This window comes from Asparagus officinalis, chromosome 4, assembly GCF_001876935.1.
Source record: "Asparagus officinalis chromosome 4, Aspof.V1, whole genome shotgun sequence".
Lineage (NCBI taxonomy): Eukaryota > Viridiplantae > Streptophyta > Magnoliopsida > Asparagales > Asparagaceae > Asparagus > Asparagus officinalis.
Window position 1 is genome coordinate 10,153,992 of NC_033797.1, and position 21,587 is coordinate 10,175,578.

Below are 21,587 nucleotides of genomic sequence, written 5' to 3' on the forward strand. Positions count from 1 at the left end.
ATGCTATTTTACGACACACTGCTCTTTCTCTTGTTCCCTCTCCCTCTCTTTATTTCTTTCACTCCCTCTTTATTCTTGCTCTTTGGCTTGTTGATATTAGGATGAGATGATTACAACAAGCTATCATGGCTTATAAAGACCCCCTACACCGGTTGGTGAACGCTACAGGGAGTTGGTAGAAACTATTTGGCGGTAGATGGACTATGTGAGGTTGGTGACATAGTGCTGCTGATTTTAACACTCCCTCTCGGCAGCGACTTCTCTATCCATGAGTTCAAGAATTCAAATTTCTTTTTCAATGCTTGGATTTTCTCTCTCACTACTTGTCTCCATTATTCACCCATGTATGCTTCTTTGAAGGTAGATGGCTCCTTCACATCTTCTGTAATTGTGACATTAGCATTCCTAGGATTTGTTTTCCTTGGTCTGGTTAATCTTTGAACCTGTCCTATTTGTTCTTCATAGATATCTTCTATTTGGCTGGGACGCTCCTCTTCTGGTGTTTCTTGATGAACACCGGTCCTCCATGCATTCTTTTCCATTATGGATGTTGAATAACTTAGTTCTATCTTCTTTAACAGATGTGACTCTTTTTCTTGACTTGTCTCGCCCAACTTCTCTTGTAACCGATCCTATAAATCATTGGTATTTGGAAGTACAACTTCTTGTGAAGTCCACCAAGATGAGGCTTCGAACACTACATTTTTTGATGTGTAGCATGTCTTGGTTGTGAGATTACAAAATCTCCATCATTTCCTTTTATTGTCATACCCCATAAAAATACACCTTACGACCTTCTTTGTCGAAATTAATGTGTAAGTTTGGTTGTAACTGCTAGAATTGATGATCCAATTTTTACTATAGCTGATTTCTTCTCGATCTGAAATCGCTACAAGTGTAGACTCAGATTCCTCTATGATCGAGGTTAGTGCCAATACCAACAACCTCGTCTTCGTGGACTGATACATCTTCAATGATGACCATGGATGCTTGGGCATCCCATTCTTCTTCATCGTCTTGACATTTGCGCTATGTTGTAGCATTGCCCTCTTTCAGTCTTGTCTTATAGCGATAATCTTTGGCAAAGTGACCTTTCTTTCTATACATCTTCAATGATGACCACGGATGCTTGGGCATCCCATTCTTTTGCATTGTCTTGATATTTGCGCTATGTTGCAGCATTGCCCTTTGCCAGTCTTCTCTTATAGCGGTAATCTCTAACAAAGTGACCTAGCAAAGTGACCTTTCTTCCTATAGTTGTAGCAGCTACCATCAAATCTCCTTGCTCGACGATCACTTTGCTCCTTACTCTAATGTGCTCTTCTGGTATATGAGCTTGTTGCCTGCTTATATGAGTCAATTTTTACATACCACTCGTTTCTCTCGCTTGGTTCCTTGTTGTTGAACAATGCTTCATATTCACTTCTTACTAAAACGCCAGCCATTTGTATAGCTAACTTCTCCTATGTAGTGAGTAAACTCTCCAACTCTAATATTGTTGCCTGAGTTGGCTAGCTGTGTGTAGCAGCAACGAGCCCATGGTACTCCGGTCTCAAACTGTGGATGATTATTCTTCGCATCCCTGCATCCGACACTTTAGAACCAGTATCTCACTGAGTAATAATTGAACATAATATTGCACTTGCTTGAAATATTGTCAGATCCTTCTGTTACAAGGTCATCAACTAATTCTCAAGGAGTTGGAATCCAATATTATTCTTCTTTGAGAAGAGAGTGGCAAGTGTATCTCATGCCTCCCTTAGAGATTTGGCATCTTGCATATAGTCTACAAGATCTTCTTCTCCCGTCATCTCCAACACATACATAATATTGTCAACTTTAATGTTCCACTTTCTTAGTGCTTCGCCAGCTTCCTAAGGTACTATAGTTTCGGCACCTCTGACGACCTCCCAGAGGTCTTGTCCTTACAAATAGGATTTCATGCAAGTCTCCCAGTAGTTATAGTTATTACCCTTAAATTTCTTAAGTGTAGCAGAGGTACTTTCCAGATACGCTATTGTGATGTAGTACTACTTTAGTATCTCCATGCAAGTTTGATTCCTGACCAACAAACTTTATAGTCTCGGACTGAGTATGAACTTCGACTTTCAATAAAGCTAATAGGTGTGAATGTGGGGGCCACATGAACACATGAACAGCTGCATGTGAGTTGAAGTCGGGCGCTGAAGTGTCCAGGTGCGGCCCAAATACCTAAGCTCTCTTATAAATACCCGATGCCATGTTTTCTAGGGTTTTGGGCAAAGCAAAAGGAGGCTTGGTTGCTGCAACGTGCAAGGAGTTTAATTTTTCAGCTGTGAGGTGTTTTCGGCAGAGAAGTTTTTTTGGGCGGTTGCTGTTCTTTTGAGAAAAACGCAGCCGCTGTTTGTGACGGAGGAGTTCTTTTGAGTATCCGTTTGAGGGTTTTATTTGTGAGGGATTTGAGAGTTTGTGTGAGGGTTTAATTTATATGATTGTAAACCCTAGTTGTATTCTCTCCCTCTAGTAGTAGATCTCCCCATCCTTGCCCCGTGGACGTAGGCTATTTGCCGAACCACGTAAAATTGGTTGTCTTGCTATTTGTGTGATTTGTAATAGCTTTTAGGTTCCCTCGAAAGGTCAGTCCTAGAACTGATGAGAGGAAGGGCTGATATCTTATTTGGTTGAGATATTTTGCTTAAAGTTCTTGTTTCCTTTGTGAAACAAGAATTCCTATTGCGACCTGACTCTCTTGTTATGCTGCCGAAGTACTGCCGAAATTTTCGCTGTGTGCAATAAGTGGTATCAGAGCCCAGATTTCAGATCTAGGGTTTTGGAATTTGGTGGAGGAAGATTCTTGTATGAAGCTTGGTTCTTGGAGTTCTAGGCTTCGGTGGAGATAACATTAGGAGTTATCGTTGGAGATTTCGCTTTCCTCGTGTGGATAGGAGATCTATTTGGAATCTGGTCTAGGGTTCAGTTGGGTGGTTCCTAATTTCTATCAAATTTGTTCTTTCTCTATAATTTACAGTTAGTTTGCAATGGGAGAAGAAGGTGAAAGCAGCAAGTCGATGGCGAGTACAATACAAGTTGGTTTTCAGAACACTAAGATTAGTGTGGTGAAGTATGACGGCAAAATCAACTTTGGTTTGTGGATGAGTGACGTAGAGGATGCGCTCAATGCTCAAAATTTAGAAAAGACCATCATGGTCCACGAGAGGCCACCTAAATATGATGAGGCGATATGGGAGGAGATGAATAGGAACGCGTGTGGGGTGATCATGTCCTGTTTGGAACAGGAACTGAAATATGATGTGATTGGGGTGACGTCTGCAATGAAGATGTGGAAAATTCTCAACAACAAGTATCTCACAAAGAGTGTTGAGAACAGGTTACACTTGCTGCGAAGACTCTTCAGGTTGAGAACAGGTTACACTTGCTGCGAAGACTCTTCAGATTTCAGATGTCCAGAGGCACCTCGCTAGCGACTCATGTGAATAACTATACTAAGTTATTGTCGGACTTGGCGAATGTTGATGAGAAGATATCGGATGAGTACAAGGCGATCATTTTGTTAGACTCCTTACCGGATGAGGAGTATGATACCTTCATGCTCTCTTTGTTGAACGGGAGATCTTCTATCAGCTATAGTGAAGTGACTAATGCATTAACCAATTATGATTTGAGGAGGAAGGACAATGAGACTTCCCGTGCTAGCACTTCAGGCGAGGCCTTGTCGACGAGAGGTAGAAGCACATATCCGAAAGGTGGTAATAGAGGGAGGTCAAAGTCAAGAAGCCGTCACCAATTAGCAAAGAACCAATGTGCATTCTGCAAGGAACAGAGACATTAGAAGAGAGACTGCCCGAAGCTCAAGGAGAAAGAGAATGGTAAGAAAAAGGGCCCAAATGCCAATGAGGTAAATATTGCGAAAGGCGATGATTCCGATGATTCGTGCTTTTCTCTACTGATTACTCCAGAGGTGAACCATGTGGATGCATCAGATTGGATGCTTGATTCCGACGCTACTTATCATGTGACCCCTAGACGAGACTAGTTTGCATCTTTTGAGAAAGTTGACGGGGGTGTTGTTGTCATGGGAAATGATCAATCCTGTGGTGATTGTAGGATAGGTACCGTGCAGATTAGGATGCACGATGGAGTAGTCCGTGAGTTGAAGGAGGTGAGATTTGTTCCTCAACTAAAGAAAAATCTTATCTCAGTTGGATCTTTGGAGGCGAAGGGATTCAATGTGACTTACGAAAACGCTGTAGCGAAGGTTACTAAGGGATCATTGGTGGTGATGAAGGGAGTCCGCAATCAGAATTTGTATTATCTGAGGGAAAGCACCGAGAATGGCCAGGTTGCTTCGGCTATTTCAGAAGCGGACATGAACAGACTTTGGCACTATAGGTTGGGGCACACAGGTAAAAGTTACTACAGGTATTGTACAAGCAGGGGCTATTGAAGGGAGCCAAGAGTGGGAAGATTGAGTTCTATGAGCACTGTGTTCTTGGCAAGAAGACGAAGGTGAAGTTCGGGACTGCCATTCATCAGACGAAGGGCATCCTGGACTACGTGCACACAGACGTTTGGGGTCCCACCAAGACTGCATCACTTGGTGGTCGATATTGGTTCGTCACGTTTGTTGATGACTATTCTAGGCGTTGTTGGGTGTACAACATGAAACATAAGAATGAAGTCCTAGATTTGTTTGTGGAATAGAAGAAGAGCTAGATTGGAACTGCAGACTGGAAGAAAGATCAAGACGTTGCGATCCGACAACGACGGTGAATATACTTCAGACCCCTTTCTGTAGCTATGTCGAGACGAGGGTATAGAGAGACACTTCACGGTTAGTCATACACCGTAGTAAAATGGGGTGACAGAGAGGTTGAATCGGTCTTTACTAGAGAAGATCCGATGCTTATTATCACAGAATGGTTTGGAGAAGATCTTTTGGGCTGATGCACTTACATATGCGAGCCACCTCATTAATAAGCTGCCTTCATCTGCAATTGAGGGAAAGACCCCTATGGAGATGTGGTCGGGAGAGCCAATAAGAGATTATGACCAGCTCAAGGTATTCGGGTGCCCTGTATTTTATCATGTGAGAACTGATAAGTTGGAACCTCGAGCTAGGAAGGCCATATTTATAGGATTCAAACGTGGTGTCAAAGGATACAAGCTATGGGATCCAGTTGATAAGAAGATTATGCTGAGTAGGGACGCCACGTTTGATGAGGCTTCTATCTTGAAGCTTTCCAGCTCTCATCAGGTGGAGAGCAACCCGACGGAGGAGATATCGCAGGTGGTGGAGATCGATGCAGCTCCACATTATCCAGATGGTATAGTATCCATTAGAGTACCGACTGAGGTGACGCCAGGCGAGCACGACGATGACACGGGAGATACGAGTACTGATGTGTAGGATCAGGGACCGACGGCTCAGGTTCAGGATTCGATTACGGTTCAGAGACAGAGGAGAAACATATAGATGCCAACACGGTATGCCGACACAGTTGCGTATGCACTTTCGGTGGAGAGTATCGATGAGTTGGTGCCTACTACATTCAGAGAGGCCGAGCAAAGTTCGGAGGCTGATTCGTGGCAGGTGGCTATGCAGGAGAAGATGAAATCTCTTCATAAGAACGATACATGGGAGCTTGTTGAGCTTCCAAAGGGACAGAAGGTAATTAGTTGCAAGTGGGTATACATGAAGAAGGAGGGCATTGAGAGCACTCCATTGAGATTCAAAGCTAGGTTAGTTGCGAAAGGCTATGCACAGGAGGAAGGTATTGACTATAATAAGGTTTTCTCTCCGGTGGTGAAGCATTCTTCGATTCGGATTTTGCTAGCTTTAGTGGCACAATATGGTTTAAAGTTAGATCAGTATGCTTTGAAGTTAGATCAGTTGGATGTGAAGACGGTATTTCACGGTTTGAAGCAGTCTCCTCGACAGTGGTATAGGCAATTTGATGATTTTATGCTTGGTCATTCGTACACTCGGAGCCAGTTTGATCCTTACGTGTATTTTCGCAAGTTGAGAGGAGGTGCGTATATTTATTTGTTGCTTTAGGTTGATGACATGTTAGTTGCCTCTACTTCCAGGCCGGCTATAAATGAGTTGAAAGTTCAGATTTTAAATGAGTTTGAGATGAAAGACTTGGGCGAGGCGAAGCGCATTCTAGGGATGGAGATCGGCAGAGATAAGAAGAATGGCAGAATTTGTTTGACACAGGTAGCTTATTTGAAAAAGGTTCTACAGCGATTCCATATTAGCATGGATGCGAAGCCACTTGGTATACATTTGGGAGCCCATTTGAAGCTTTCAGCTGGTCTTTCACCAAAGTCAGTTGAAGATCGAGAGTTGATATTGAAGACTCTATATGCGAACACGGTTGGGAGCTTGATGTATGTAATGGTATGTACGAGGCCGGATTTGTCACAGGCGGTGAGCATGGTTTCGAGATACATACATGATCCAGGAGTGGGTCATTGGGACGCCGTGAGATGGATTTTAAGGTACATTCGAGGTACGCTTAATGTTGGTTTGGTTTATGAGCGGGACACTACAGGTGGGCAGTTGTGCATTGGCTATGTTGATTCGGATTATGCCGGGGATTTGAATAAGCGACGGTCCACGACGGGGTATGTGTTTACTTTGACCGGTGTGTCGGTGTGTTGGAGATGCATCTTACAGTCAACCGTGGCTTTGTCTACGACGGAGGCAGAGTATATGACAGTTACAGAGGCTGTGAAAGAGGCTATTTGGCTTCGAGGACTTTTGGAGGAACTTGATATATCATAGAGGTCCGTCACTATTCATTGTGATAGCATGAGTGCTATCTATTTGGCGAAGAATCAATTTTTTCATGCACAGACGAAGCACATTGACGTTCGTTATCACTTTGTTCGAGATATTCTTGAAGATGGCGATGTGGAAATTGTGAAAGTCCACACGAAGGATAATCCGGCGGATATGCTCACTGAGATGGTTCCGAGCAACAAGTTTGATTATTATCGAAACTTGTTGCACATTCGTGATTGTTGAGGCCGTTGGCGGCCATTTGGGTGAACTACGTTCGGCTTGATTCCTTGGGCAAGAGGATACGTAGGTAGCCTTTCAGATGCAGCCGGTTTGGATTAGTTGATTTTGATGGGGGTGAGATTGTTTGGACTCTCGTTTTGGTTCCCAACTTGTTGTGGTTTGAGTTCGTTGTCGTGAATTGGAACACAACAAGTGGGACATTTGGATGCTTTGGTGTCGGCTCAGTTTTGAAAGAAACTTCACCGAGGTGGATAATTGTGAATGTGGGGGCCACATGAACACGTGAACAGCTGCATGTGAGTTGAAGTCGGGCGCTGAAGTGTCCATGTGCGGTCCAAATACCTAAGCTCTTTTATAAATACCTGATGCCATGTTTTCTAGGGTTTTGGGCACAGAACTTTTGTGGTGGCTGCAAAGCAAAAGGAGGCTTGGTTGCTGCAACGTGCAAGGAGTTTATTTTTTTTTGCTGTGAGGTGTTTTTGGCAGAGAAGTTTTTTTGGGCGGTTGCTGTCCTTTTGAGAAAAACGCAGCCGCTGTTTGTGACAGAGGAGTTCTTTTGAGTATCCGTTTGAGGGTTTTATTTGTGAGGGTTTAATTTGTGTGATTGTAAACCCTAGTTGTATTCTCTCCCTCTAGTAGTAGATCTCCCCCTCCTTGCCCAGTGAACGTAGACTATTTGCCGAACCACGTAAAATTGATTGTCTTGCTATTTGTGTGATTTGTAATAGCTTTTAGGTTCCCTCGACAGGTCAGTCCTAGAACTGATGAGAGGAAGAGCTGATATCTCACTTGGTTGAGATATTTTGCTTAAGGTTCTTGTTTCCTTTGTGAAATAAGAATTCCTATTGCGACCTGACTCTCTTGTTGTGCTGCCGAAGTGCTGCCGAAGTGCTGCCGAAATTTCCACTGCGCGCAACAATAGGATCATCATAAGAAAGAGCTTGTCCCTGACCGCCTGCTCTTATACCAATTGTTGAGTTGATAGAGGCTCTGATACCACTTATCGAATTGAGAAGGATGGTGGACACTAAAAAATATTTTATTATTATTTCTCTAGTAGTACAACACTTAGTACTCTCTCTAATACAAACACTCTATACTCTAAATTGCTACACTTTTTTACGGCACACTACTCTTTCTCTTATTCCCTCTACCTCTCTTTATTTCTTTCACTCCCTCTTTATTCTTGCTCTTTGGCTTGTTCTTTGGCTTGTTGCTATTGGGATGAAATGATTATAACAACCTACCATAGCTTATATCTCCTAAACCGGATGGTGAACGCTGTAGGGAGTTGGTAGAAATTATTTGGTGGTAGGACTACGTGAGATTGGTGACATAATTTTGCTGATTTTAACAGTTAATGACAATCAGCATTACAAATTCAATTCAAAGTGGCTTCCGCAGCTAGAAAATCTGAAATAGTCAACAAATAAATTAAAACAATAACACTGGTTCGTGCAATTGTAAGATCAACCACCCTAAAAGATAGATATAATCTTTATCATAGAACTGCTTACAAATTATTGACAAAACAAAAAAGAAAAAGCAGAAAGGAAAAAGAAAAAGAAAAAGAGACGAGAAAGATGTTTCTTCATTCTCTAAACCATATCACTTATGAGACGGACATGCGTATTGCAGTGCTTCTCAATGAACATCCTCGACGCCCCTTCAACCGTCTTCCGCCATGTCTGTAAGGGGAAAAAACAAGTGGAGTAGCACAATTAAGAAATAAACAAGACATACACTTTGTTGGAGTACAAAACTATAAATTCTTAATTCTCGTCACAACTTTGGAGTTTTGGTGTAGAGACAGCTCAAGAGCCTTTGACATATTATCAAAGCATCTCACCTTTAAATCTCACTAGCCACAAATTGCTACATATTTATAAAGAAAAGTGTCCACTCTATGAGTAGAAGCGCCCTGTGCTATTAAAGATTTGATACTAAAGATTTATCACCAGAGGCAGATCCATGCGGTGTTGTAGGGTGGTACCTGCACACCACAATTTCTTATGTTTATCTCTTAGACCTTGTGAAAATTTAAAATCTGCCTTCCTCAAATTAATAATTTGCAGTCAAGCCCTCAGAATTCAATTGCCCATTTAGATATAACATATTTGAAACTTAAATTAAGTCCAAACACAAAAAGCCCAAACGCAAAAAAAAAATAATCTAATAGCTCAAACAAACACTAAATTGAAGCATCCCCCTTAAATCTTAACGGTTTTTCTATAGAGTGCCCAAGGGCACTCTATAAGGGAGGAGAGAGATATAGAGAAATGAATAGTTCATGGGCCTCCCTGATTTGCATTAATTTCTGTACATAATTCATTTATCTCTATCTCTCTCCTCTCTTATAGAGTGCCCATGGGCACTCTATAGAAAAACCGAAATCTTAATAGCCATAAATTAGAGGAGATTTAATGAGAAAAGAAGACCATTTATGAAACTAGTTTTCAGAGTTTTGGTGTAGTGAAAGTGTATGTGGCATTAAAGTTTTATAACCAGAGACGGATCCATGGTGTCTTGTAGGGGCAGCTGCACTCTAAATTTCTTATATTTTTCTTGTAAAATTGATCTTTGTCCCTCAAATTAAATTTATTGCACTCAAGCCTCCTACACCAAACAAACCCAAAACCCTAGGAGTTGTACCCAGTAGCGTCACTTCTACTTCCTCCCGTTGTCGTAATGGACTGCACTATAAATTTACAAATTTATATTTTTATTTTAAGGTAAATAGATAAACTGTCGCCTGCCCCAAAGAATTCTCTGAGGGGCTGTTTGGATTGATTTTTTGGATAGGTAAAAGAGGGGAAAGCTGCCAAAAATGTCAGCTTTTTGGCAGCTTTCCCCCAAAATCACCTCTATAAAAGGTGATTTTGGGAGAAAGTTGCCAAAAAGCTGCCATTTTTGACAGCTTTCTCTCCTTTTACCTATCTAAAAAATCAATCCAAACAGCCCCCGAGTCCGTCACTGTTTATTACTTTCCAAAGATGTTCAAAGATGAGGTATGAATGAAAACCCATCGCTTTCCCACTGACCCTGTTTGATTCTGTTTTAATTTGCCTTTTGCAATTAATAATTTAGACCCACTAATTTACTTGTTGATGGATCTTGTTAACAAGCATATGATTTGGGGGAAATCATGTACATGAAGAAGCCTTCATGATGTCGACATGTCTAATATGGTAATTGTGAGGAAAAAATACATAGAGAAAGCTATGGTTCTATATTGTTTTCTTTGATTCAATATAATATCAACACTAATTTTTGAATGTTAGCATTATAATTGACTCTCTGCACTATTTTTATGTACCGCTTGCACTGATTTAAAATTGAGAGTGAGATAAGTATGACATCCTCCTTTCTTCCTACACGATTCATTACACGTGTTTTTTCCTTGACAATGCGCTCACTCTTTAGCAAAACCAGAATATATACAGCAAAGCGACGGCGAGGAGATTTATTTGTTTCACATATGGCCAGTTTGGATGGGGGTAGAGAAGCGAAGGGGAAGTGAAATTTTAGTTTACTTTTAGTTTGGATGGGGGTAGAGAAGCGAAGGGGAAGGGAAATTTTAGTTTACTTTTATTTGAGAGTTCCATTTAGAAGGGTAGAGGAGGTGAATGAGAGGGGAAATTGAACTAAAATCTTACCCCCCAAATTGGAGGTAAAGAAGGCGAAGAGGAGGAAAGAAAAAAATTTCTCTTCATTCTCTTCCCTTAGTCATCTCCCAAACACACCAATAAGATACTAATAAAGGTGAAGCCGAAGAGATAAGGAAATGTTATGTAGAGGTCAGACGTAGTGAATCACATTAAAAACAGCTAATTAGTTTCAAAGAAAAAGAAAAGAAGATAAAAATGCTATATACATAACTAAATTAAGTACTTGCAGGAGAGAACATATTAAGCTAGGATCATCTATGTTGATGAAGACTGTCATTTAGACTTATATAAAACACACAGTCAAAGGGAAAATATGTAATGATCCGAAAACAGCACTTCACTCGAACTTTGTCCTCTTAACTTTTCCTTAATGAGTGCCCCCCCCCCCCCCCCCCCCCTGGTCAGTTGGAAGTAGGCACAATCATCGAAGTCTTTAGTAGACAGTTCGTCCGAAGTTGCAGAATTTGATTCACGGTATTTTGTGAAGAATGCAATTAGACCGTGAGGGGCAAAACAAATAAATAAATAAAAGATCAAAGCACCGACCTTCTCCAAGCGCCGCCAGCAGCGCCGCGGTCCCCGCTCCGCCTCCCGATCCCCGTCCTCGCTCAACAGCCGACCCCGACTGCCTCCTCGATGACGTCGGCAGGCAGCGGCGGGAGCAAAAGCCTTGTTCCGTCGCCAACGCCCACCGCCCCTCCTCCTCTTGGTCGCGGCAGGCGGCATCCACGCCGGAGGTGACCACGTCCCTCGCCCGAGCCCCGACGCCACCCTGTTCGACCTCTTCCTCCTCATCGCCGTCGGAGCCTTGCTTGCGCTGCATTGCGGCTCGATCGGTCGGAGGATTCGAGTTCCGCGAATTTGGAGAGGAGAGGTCCGAGAGGACTTGGGCACGTGCTGTACTGTTGCTCATGAGAGAGACAAAGTGAAGGTTTTAGAGAGAGAGAGAGAGAGAGAGAGATTGAAATGTGATGGAGATGGGACTGTTGAGGATTTTGTAGGGGGGGGAGAGATTTTTTTTGGGGGGGGAGGTGACCGTTACGGAGAACGGATGAGGAATGAATGATGACGATTCTGGTTGCAAGTGGCGGGGAATATAGCCGTTGGGCGGGGGGCCCAGGGTTTGGGTCCGGCGTGAGCTGTGGTGGTCGGTGTCGGGTCGGGTCTTGGATTTTCGGGGCTGTTTGGTTGTATGTTTTTACCATGTAAAAGGATGAAAAATATAAAAAAAGTTGGTCCCAATATCAGTTTTCATCACTTTAAATTGTTTGTTTGTAGTTGTGAAAAAAGTGTAAAGTGATTTCATATGCTGATGTGGCTTGTAAAATGATTTTATAAAAAAAGACATGATTTTAGGTGAAAACTGACATTAAAGTCAGGAAAAAATAAAAAATAATAATTTCAACCAATATGTTCATTTGAGTAGGGACCACTTTTTACACTTTCCAAACAAACAATTAAAGTTACATTTGTAAACCAAATGAGCAATTTATGATTCCAATAGAATAAAAAACAAACAAAGAAAAGAATAAAAGTAAAATTGATATGGTGGACAACAACTTTACAAGTTATGTCATAAATACGCAACATTACCAACAACAACCAAACATCCCCTTAGGGCTATTTGGAATGATTTTTTAGATAGGTAAAATGGGGGAAAGCTGTCAAAAATGTCAGCTTCTTGACAGCTTTCCCCCAAAATCACCTTTTACAAAAGTATAAAAGTAAAATTGAAGAGGTGATTTTGGGGGAAAGCTGTCAAAAAGCTGATATTTTTGGCAGCTTTCCCCTCTTTTACCTATCCAAAAAATCAATCCAAACAGCCCCTTAGACTTCGTTTGTTTTGTTGTTTTTGCAAGCTGAAAGTCTGCAACAGCCTGCAAAGGTTCTGATTTGTCAGAACTTTTGCAGGGATTCTTGTAAAATTACCTCAATTTGGGGCGATTTTGCAAGAATCCCTGCAAAAGTTTTGACTTTGTCAGAACTTTTGCAACTTTCAGCTTGTAAAAATTGCAAAACAAACGGGGCCTTACTATTTTAGCGCGGGTTTTGGGGGGTTCGAAGGAGAAAACGAGGAAATTGTCATTTTTTGGGAATTGTGGATAGATTCACGCGGGAGGGGATAATGATGAGGGTGTTAGGCGCTAAGGGTTGACCAGCTTGGTGAGAATCGTGAGATGAAATTTGGTAAAAGTCGTAGGATTTTTCTTTTCTTTTTGGATATTAGTCCCCCGAAGTCTTTCGTATACTGAAATCAGCCACCTGTATTTTTGAAATTAGTCATTTTATTGTATCTATCGTCCAAACTGTTAATTATGGTTGGGTTAGTGGCTAACCGGGGATGGATAGTTATCAAATTGAGGCTATGAATCCGACTAACATTATTGAAGAGATTTTCTAATTTAAGGAGTAAGCATGGACTAATACGTGAGCTAAAGGACAAAGTTTTTAATATATTATTATTATTATTTTATTATTATTATGTTTGGCCTGCATGTGCTTAAAAATTAATCAACAAGATGTAAGTTTAAGTTAATAAAAGGACAAATTTTCAAAACAAACTCTTGTTAAAAATTATTTTTAAAAAACGGCATGTTTCAACTTTTAATTATCAAAATCGACCCAGTTTCCGCCTTAGGGCTGAAACTGGTTCAGTTTTGGTAATTAAAATTGAAACATGTCGTTTTTTGGGAATATTTTTGAAAAATGGTTGGTTTTGAAATTTTGTCCTTAATAAAAGCATATTCACATTGCTGCACTTTTACCCCTGATTAAAAAGGAGAACTAAAGGTAAAGCACTGCATTGGACACTCCTTTAAAAAATAAAAAGACGAGTCACACATCAGAAAGTGAAACTTACTTTTGTACTTTCTAATCATCTTTCTCTAGTAGATGAGATGCCATTTTACTTTTTCAGCAAAAATTTGCCAATCTTCAAGATGTCGCCATGAAAATGCCGGAAAAAATTACGCGAAGACAAAACGACTGACTGGAATAAAATGTAAGGAAAAAATAGTACCAGCCAAATGCAGGCCCACAGGCCGAGATAAGCTGGTCAGCCCAGTCACATGTAGGCACAGCCTACTCGCTGAGCCTAGTGGATCACGCAAATTGTTGGGTTGCACTTGGCTTGGGCAGACCTAGCTTGGTCCAGCAACCCGCTGTTGTGGCCCGTCTGGCATGAGCCTGGCCAAGCTGGGCTCAAGAGTAGGCCACGCGATCCAGTACCCACCTGTCCCACCCTTATTTACATCTTCTTTTTTACATACAACATTAGTTTTACCCCCATTTATTTTACATCCACCCACTTGGACGGTTGGATTTTTTTAATCTGTAAACCCAAAGCTGTACTTTCTTTAATTTCTAAACCCACCTTCCAAGTTCTAATAGAGGTATCCTTATTGTAAACCCAAAGTTTTAACGTAATTTATGTTTGAACCCAGCTTTTTCCATAAAGTATTTCCAATAAACCCAAAATTTTATCTCTATTTCTATTCAAACCCGCTCATTACTGTAAAGAGTTTTCCAGCCTTGAACCTAAAGTTTTATCCCCATTGATTTTTAAACCCGCACGTTTATGAAATCACTCTTAGCCTTAAAAACACTCCGAAAAAGTTAATTTTAAACCCATTTTGTATTTCTACGGTTTGATATACGGTTTTTTCAACCAAGCACAGTTTGGTATATATTTTAAGTTGCTATATTATTGTAACTTGCTATTTGTTTGTTCTAAGTGATTATACATGTGATGTATTTGTAAACTAAATGCTTAAACTATCATTTTCTTGGCTTTCTTTACACATTAATGTCACGTCATCGCAAACTTTAGATGGAATTTTTTGCCAATAAACTTAAAATTTTACCTCCATTTATTTAATTTTAAACTCACCTACTCCCAAAAAAAGCTGTTTGCCTATAATGCAAAGTTTTATCCACCATTTATTTTTAAACCCACTCACTTCCATAATCACTCCTAGACATAAAAATAAATCAAATTAATTTTAGACTATTTTGATGGAATGCAATGTATGTTGCTCTACGTTCTTTTCAAGCGGTTGAGTATACAGTGTGTTTCCAAATCAAGTTCTTAAATCCTTTTTTATGGTGATTTTTTTTTTCTCCAAGTTTGTTTGAATGGCTAAAATTTTCTTGTTTATGGCCGGCCCAAATAAATATTTAGCCGAATTTGATTACATCAGTCGAGCCCAAAGAAATAGACTTAAATTCGATTGCGTGGAATGTAGAACTTTGAAACGAAGGAAAGACCATGAGAGATTAGGATAATTGTCCAACAGTCCATTTTCGAACAATTGAGACTAAGACAAGACGAGGATTTTCATGTTGGATTCTTGGATTAAAAATTCTCTCTTTTTTTTTCGGTTTTTTTAACATACTTGTACTGTTAACGTTGATGAATAGTATCATATTGAGGGAATATGAATAGTGATAACTGTACACAAGAGTTATATTACTCTTGTACTCTAAAAAATAAATGTGAAATCCTTCTCTACAGTGTGAATTGATGTTGACAAACTGTATAATAAACATATGTGGTGATGTTGAAGGATTCAATAGGGTTTCCTTTGTGCCCATCAATGGTGACAAACAAATTTCACAGTGATAAATATGGCATGTTTTTTTTTTTTTTTTTACTTGTTTGATTTGTCAAGGACTATCTGTTATCATATACTACCTCTTCTTTCATGGTGGCAGGCATTTTAGTTAGAGAATTTGGGACAAACAATTAAAAAAAAATCATTAAATGACTGTAATATTATTATAAAATATGGGGAACTGTCTGTCATTTTCTATGTCAAATTAACAACTAACTTATATCGTCACGCCATCGAGAAAGTTAATGCTGTATTATATGTCATTATCCCCTAAAGATGTCACTCTATTTCTTTTATGCTTCAGCCATCTATGTTAAGGTTTGAGTTTTGATTTCAAATGTGAAGGGAAATCAATCGATCAAATTTACGAAACTAATCTAAAACGAAGTAAAATAACATTCATATTCACAAGTTTAAAAGCTGAAAGGAAACCTAAAAAACAAATCAAGAAAAGCGCGCGCGAGACAATTGACACTCTTGTGGTTCTTGTCCCTCTGCAAGCTCCGTATGACGCCGGCTAGGCTAGATAAAGAGAAGATCCAAGCACTCGTTAATCATTCTTCGCCATTTGTCTCGGCTCGATTCGCTCTTTTCTTCTTGTTTCCTTCTCCAAAGCCCTAACCCTCTCCCCTCTAATTCTCCCCACATTGAAAATTATCACATATTTCTCAAGCGAATATCCTCAATCTCCTGAGAGCTCGCAAGGAAGGGGGGGTAAACAGAACCATGGCATCCCTGGAGGAGCTTCTATCGAGAGAAGGGTTCAAGAGAGGGAAATCAAAGCAGAGCTCCTACGGCTCACCTGCGTCGAAAGATTCAAGGTTGCCACCCTATTCTACTCGCAACCGAATCAGTTCTGTGGACCAAAGAGCTAGAAGAGACAGATCAAAATCAGATGCGTTTTCTCGTCGATCATGGTCTTCAGAGGGTGGGAGAAGTCAAGGTCAAGATTTGAGGAGAAGCATTTTGCAGAGAAAGAGCTCAGCTGGCGTGTATAGGAGAGAGTCACCAAAAATCAGAGGTTTCGATATTGAAAGTTACAGCGAAGAGGAGTCTAATGAGAAATATCAAGTTCAATACCCGGATAGTTTCGAGGAGTCAGATGAAGATGATCTACCGAAAGAGCAAGGGAATTTGCATACTGAAAGATTTCAACAGAACGACAACGAGTTTCCTGAAGCTGAGAAACTCGAGAGAAGTACTGATACCGTTAAAGACGACGCACGAGTTTCTGACCTGAAACTGGATGAAATTGGGGCGAAAGCAATAATTTCGATCCTGACAGGATATTTAAGGCGGTTTTTTAAGGATGAGAATTTCCGGGCATCCCTGTATCAGAGCTGTGCTTCCTGTTTAGGTATAAATGAATCGTATGAGAATGATCAAAGTGAAGATGGAGTAATTGATAATCTCAACCAAGCAATCAGAGTAGTAGAGAGAACAGCTGTGGGGAGTCCAAGTTCCCAGGAACTGAAGAGGGCAGCATTGCAGCTAAGTGTTATTACAGGATTGAGCTCAGGGGAATTAAAGGATGGTTTTAGTTCTGGGATCCCAAACTTGGAGCTGGCTGCCTGTGCACATATCTACCTTAGCATAATATATAAGTTTCAGAAGAAGGATAAGGTCTCAGCCAAGCATCTCCTTCATGTTTTCTGTGATTCCCCAAATCAAGCTCGTACTAAATTGTTGCCTGTGTTGTGGGATCGTTTAATCTTCGCTCATCTTTCACATTTAAGGGAATGGTATGACAGCGAAGCAGAGGTGATAGCAAGATCACCGAGTGGACTAAAAAAGATGAAACTTTTGGAGGAAATGTACAGCAATGTTTTGGATGTGGGTACTTACAGGTTTGGGGTTTATTACAAGGAATGGCTTGACGATGAGGCTGAAGATCCTGAACTGCCATCAATTGTTGCTCCCCAGGGTTCTTTTATGTGGATGCCGAGAGAAACTTCAGGTTCATTTGATTCAGATGAATTTTCAAGTCCAGGTAGCTCTGCGTCTTCTCAAGCAAAGGTTAGCAAAAAGTTATATGAATCTGTTTTCAGACAGTCAAAGAAGAAATTCAAAGAAGTTGATCAAATGGGTGTCTGGAAGGATAAGGAGAATGAAGAGGTCGCCGTGGTTGTAGAGGAGATTGATGACGATGAAAATAATAAACCTATGTTTGGCTCTGAGAGGCAAGGAGATAAAATAACTGGAGCTTACTACCTCAATATGGGAAGAGAGAATTTCCAGGAAGATTACCGCGATAGCCCTACAGATGATATTCAGAGTTATCATGTAAGTTGTCTTTTACATTCTCTAAGGTTTTCATGTTGGGCTCCTAATTTGATCATATTTCTGTTTCTTGTTTTAGGATATACAAAAGGCATATGGAAGATAGTTGTTTTCGAGCTAATCATGGTAGTAGAGAATCTCATGAAGTCAAGATTGTACAACATATTGCCTGCATATTTTATCTAGACATTTATGATACTATTAACGTTTCTATCCCCCTCTTCATCCATAATTTTCCTAGTCTTCACATCGTTGTTCTTCTAAAGCTGTGTAGCCACTGTCTCCTCATAAATCAATAAATTTTACAACAGGCCCCCCCTCAGCCAATAGTTGCCTCCGCCAGATATTTGGCTCTGATTCATAAAAAAGCCTAATCTCAAATTGAATGTTTATCGTAATCCTTGAGCAGAGTCTTCTAACCTTAGAACTTTGCTCTATGGTTAATCCTGTTCAGATGTGTTAGAAGCTTGATTGATGGTAATAGTTGCTACATTTCCTTCTCTCTCTCTCTCTCTCTCTCTCTCTCTCTCTCTCTCTCTCTCTCTCTCAAATAATAATAATAAGAAAAATAGCAGTAAAAAAGTTGCTACATTCCAAAACCTTCAATCAAGATAAGCCAAATGATGTATATGATACTGAACTATTCAAGCTTCAAAGTGTTGCATTTTCGCAGTATTGTTCCAGTAATCCAAAAATAAATTGGTCCAAAAACATGAGCATCTTATGATATATATTGTACTCAGACTATGCATGCAGATAAATGGAGAACAAGCGGATGTAAGAGCTCAAGCAAACTTAACCTTATGGTGAAAGAAAAGGTCAAAAGTGAAAATTTTCAATCCTCAGCTTCCAACATGTTCCAAGTGCAAAAAGAAAATGAGCTTACTTTGAAAAGACTAGCAGAAGATGCATTTCAGCCACAGGTGGATGATCATCATAAAAATTCACAAGAGCCTGAATTAAACAATGTAAAAGTTCTCAAACCTTTTTATATACAAGAAGGCAGGAGGTGTATTTGCTTTTGAAGTTGTATTGACTTTTTGGTTGCAGATGAATGACACAAAGTTTCTGAAATCTGAGATCAGAAAAACTGGGACAGTTTCCAGAAACTCTGATTTGAACTCGTCTTTGTTAAGTCCTGGGTATGAATAACCTGAACTTTTGCTGTATGCCATATGTGAATCTTCAATAAAAAGATTTGTGAACTTTGTTTCTGCTTTCTGTTTCTCAGTACATCTACATTTGGAGGCTTTGAAGACATGGACCAAGACTCTTTCTTCTCTAGAATCCCGAAAGATTTTGTTTGCCCCATAACAGGCCAGTTGTTTCAAGACCCTGTAACTCTAGAGAGCGGACAGACCTATGAACGAGCGGCTATCAAAGAGTGGTTTGACCAAGGCAACAAGACATGTCCAGTTACAAATAGGACATTGGAATTTGCGGGTTTGCCAGTAACGAATTTTGTACTAAAACGTGTAATTGATGGGTGGAGATCTGAAAACTGTAGAAACCTTCTGTTTCTTGCCACTCAAATAGCGGGGAATATAACAACACAAGAAACCAAGTCAAAAGATGAATCAGCATTGTTCATTATTGAACAGCTTCTTACCGGTTTCAGCATAGAGGAACAGACAGAAAATGCCAGATATCTTATTTCTCTTGGAGGACTGCAGTTTCTTATTAGGAGGCTAGAACTGGGGGATTTGGAAGAAAAAATACGCATATCTGCTCTCTTGTTATGCTGTATCAAGGCAAATGACTTCTGCAGGAACTACTTGGCGAAAAATATCAGAACATCTAGTGTCCTTGAGCTCTTACACTGTAAGCAATTTAGTGCAAGAAGTAATGCAGTTGCATTGCTTATTGAACTAATTTGTCTAAATAGGTCAGTTTGCATTCTTAATTGTTTGACATTTATAACATAAACTTTTTCAAAATAACTTTTATTTGGATGCTGCAGAAGGGCAGCCATCAATTCATTTATTAGTGGCTTGCGTACGGAGGATATCTTAAACACAATGCAAGTACTTCTTCTGTATCTTCAGGGTGCGCGCCCTGAAGAAAGAGTCATCATTGCTGTTCTCCTCTTATATTTTGATCTAATGGTGTGTTTCAATATCTGATACTTCAATGATTTATTTATATTTTCATGCTGTGTTACATTGACCATTTCAACTCTTAGGGATTTATCAAGTTCTTTTCATAATTAAATTGTGTTACGACAATATCTGCTGGATGAAATTATTGAGAGACAAGATAAAGACATTATTTACCAAGTCTAAGATCCATATTTATTGTTTTCTGAATTTTACTAGTCACAAAGTTTTAGAACACCATTTTAGATTTTGAGAAGTAATTCCCAGTATCGTCATGTGTTTGGATGTCTTATGAGTGTATATCTCTAAATTGAGAAATTTGTGACAACCTATGGAACTTGCGACAGAAAATATGTCCAATTACTTAAGTGCAAAGATAAATTTATAATTCAAACAACTTGTTTAAGAGTATATGCGATGAATATGGAGGCTATATTATTCATTATTTTGTCAACATACTAAAACCATTTGTCTGCTGACCCTATGACCGCAGATGCAGATAAAAGTTTATACATTTTATACAAATAGCTGATCAATTTTGAAATTTTCAGAATTATAACAATAACTATTGCAGGTAGAACCACGACAGTATGGCATATACAGAGAAGAAGCTGTGGACAGCATTGTACTGGCTCTTGATCTCTGTTTATCTGATACGAAATATATACCTAATTGTCGGAAAGCACTTCTCATGTTGGGGGGTTATTTCTCCTTTTCTGGTGAAACACTGACAGAAACTTGGTTGCTTAAGCAAGCAGGATTCTGTGATGATTTTGGGACAACATCTATCAGTTACGATGAGGATGTTGATGAAATTATACTGGAGGTATGGAAAGTTTTGGAAGTAGTTCTTTTTTCCCTTTCTTCCACAAAAATATCCTTTTGGCAATTGAAAAGGTTGCATTCACTATTTTCAGGAAGAAAATGAAGAGGAGTCGAGGGAGAAAGAAGAGTGGTTGAAAAATGTAGCTTTAGTCCTACTATGTAGCGGAAAGGGATCATTTCTAGAGACCCTATCCAAGTGTTTAGATTCACAAAACACAGAGCTGTTAAAAGTGTGCCTAACAACAATTGCTTGGATGAGCCATGCACTTGCGTCTCTCTCCCTTTCTGATTTGCAGCTCTCCGTATTTTTGTCTCTTATTCCCAGGATGAAAGAAATCTTGGAGAAAAGTGAGCAGATTGAACATCGTATTTTGGCATCTTTATCGTTGCTCAATTTCAGTAAAATTTCAGGTAATTTGGTCTTAATGTGAAAATTAAATTTGGAACTTAAATGATGATATATCTAAGAGATAAATGTCTTGTTTCTTGTTATAACTGCTGGGTGCAGAATGTAGAATCCTACTCGTGTCTTTTGCTGAGGAGATCCACAATCCTCTAAAACATCTAGTGGAGATGACTTCGATAGCAAAGCATTTATATGCTACTGTATTTGGATAACACCAGAACCTGATAGAAAAGATAGCCCTTATTATTTCTGTGAATGTAGAGTTGTTTCCCAAGATTTCTGTCTTTTTTTTTGTTTAGTTCAGCAATTCTCCTTTCAATTTGATCTTTAGCTCTTTCAATGTGAATATGTACAAGGTAGCAGTCAGTTATCATTGTATTGGAACAAAGAAATTCAATGATTATGTTTAGAAGAGGCCTATCTGGTATATTTATTCAGAGGAGAGGAAAGGATCAAGATAGCCTTGGTTAACTATGGTTTTTCATGATATTTAGTTGCGTTTTACATGTTTACTTTTTTGAAATTGTCCAAAATTTGAATTTATGCTTAGTTCAGCTTCCACTCCAATTATGGCTATAACTATAAGATGTGTTTTGTTAGATCCAAATAGTAATTAAATTATTTACCAATGTCATTGAGTTTTTGTCTAGCCATCATATGTTTAGAGGTCTA

General features: G+C 39.6%; 2 protein-coding genes and 1 long non-coding RNA gene across 3 annotated transcripts; 2 read left to right on the forward strand and 1 right to left on the reverse strand.

Moving 5' to 3' along the window:
- LOC109836583 lies at nt 8,408-11,367 on the reverse strand. Its single transcript, XR_002246017.1, has 2 exons — nt 11,242-11,367; nt 8,408-8,715 (listed from the first exon to the last, which is right to left on the reverse strand). It is a non-coding gene; the product is annotated as an uncharacterized LOC109836583 (long non-coding RNA).
- On the forward strand, nt 16,035-19,711 carry LOC109838167 (putative E3 ubiquitin-protein ligase LIN-1). The gene is made up of 5 exons (XM_020406631.1): nt 16,035-17,591; nt 18,332-18,556; nt 18,639-18,730; nt 18,820-19,473; nt 19,549-19,711. The coding sequence occupies exons 1-5, from the start codon at nt 16,035-16,037 to the stop codon at nt 19,709-19,711; spliced, it is 2,691 nt and encodes an 896-aa protein (XP_020262220.1).
- LOC109839765 (putative E3 ubiquitin-protein ligase LIN-1) lies at nt 20,173-21,322 on the forward strand. Its single transcript, XM_020408270.1, has 3 exons — nt 20,173-20,510; nt 20,602-20,920; nt 21,018-21,322. Exons 1-3 carry the CDS (start codon nt 20,376-20,378, stop codon nt 21,125-21,127), a joined length of 564 nt encoding a protein of 187 aa, XP_020263859.1. The 5' UTR covers nt 20,173-20,375; the 3' UTR covers nt 21,128-21,322.

Excerpts from the sequence above, each read along its gene's own strand:
- LOC109838167 (XM_020406631.1), top strand. The coding sequence starts at position 16,035 with ATGGCATCCCTGGAGGAGCTTCTATCGAGAGAAGGGTTCAAGAGAGGG. Across the intron at positions 17,592-18,331 it reads ATGATATTCAGAGTTATCAT|ACTATGCATGCAGATAAATG; the intron begins GTAAGTTGTCTT and ends TATTGTACTCAG. Across the intron at positions 18,731-18,819 it reads TCGTCTTTGTTAAGTCCTGG|TACATCTACATTTGGAGGCT; the intron begins GTATGAATAACC and ends TCTGTTTCTCAG.
- LOC109839765 (XM_020408270.1), top strand. The coding sequence starts at position 20,376 with ATGTTGGGGGGTTATTTCTCCTTTTCTGGTGAAACACTGACAGAAACT. Across the intron at positions 20,511-20,601 it reads TTGATGAAATTATACTGGAG|GAAGAAAATGAAGAGGAGTC; the intron begins GTATGGAAAGTT and ends CACTATTTTCAG. Across the intron at positions 20,921-21,017 it reads CAATTTCAGTAAAATTTCAG|AATGTAGAATCCTACTCGTG; the intron begins GTAATTTGGTCT and ends TGCTGGGTGCAG.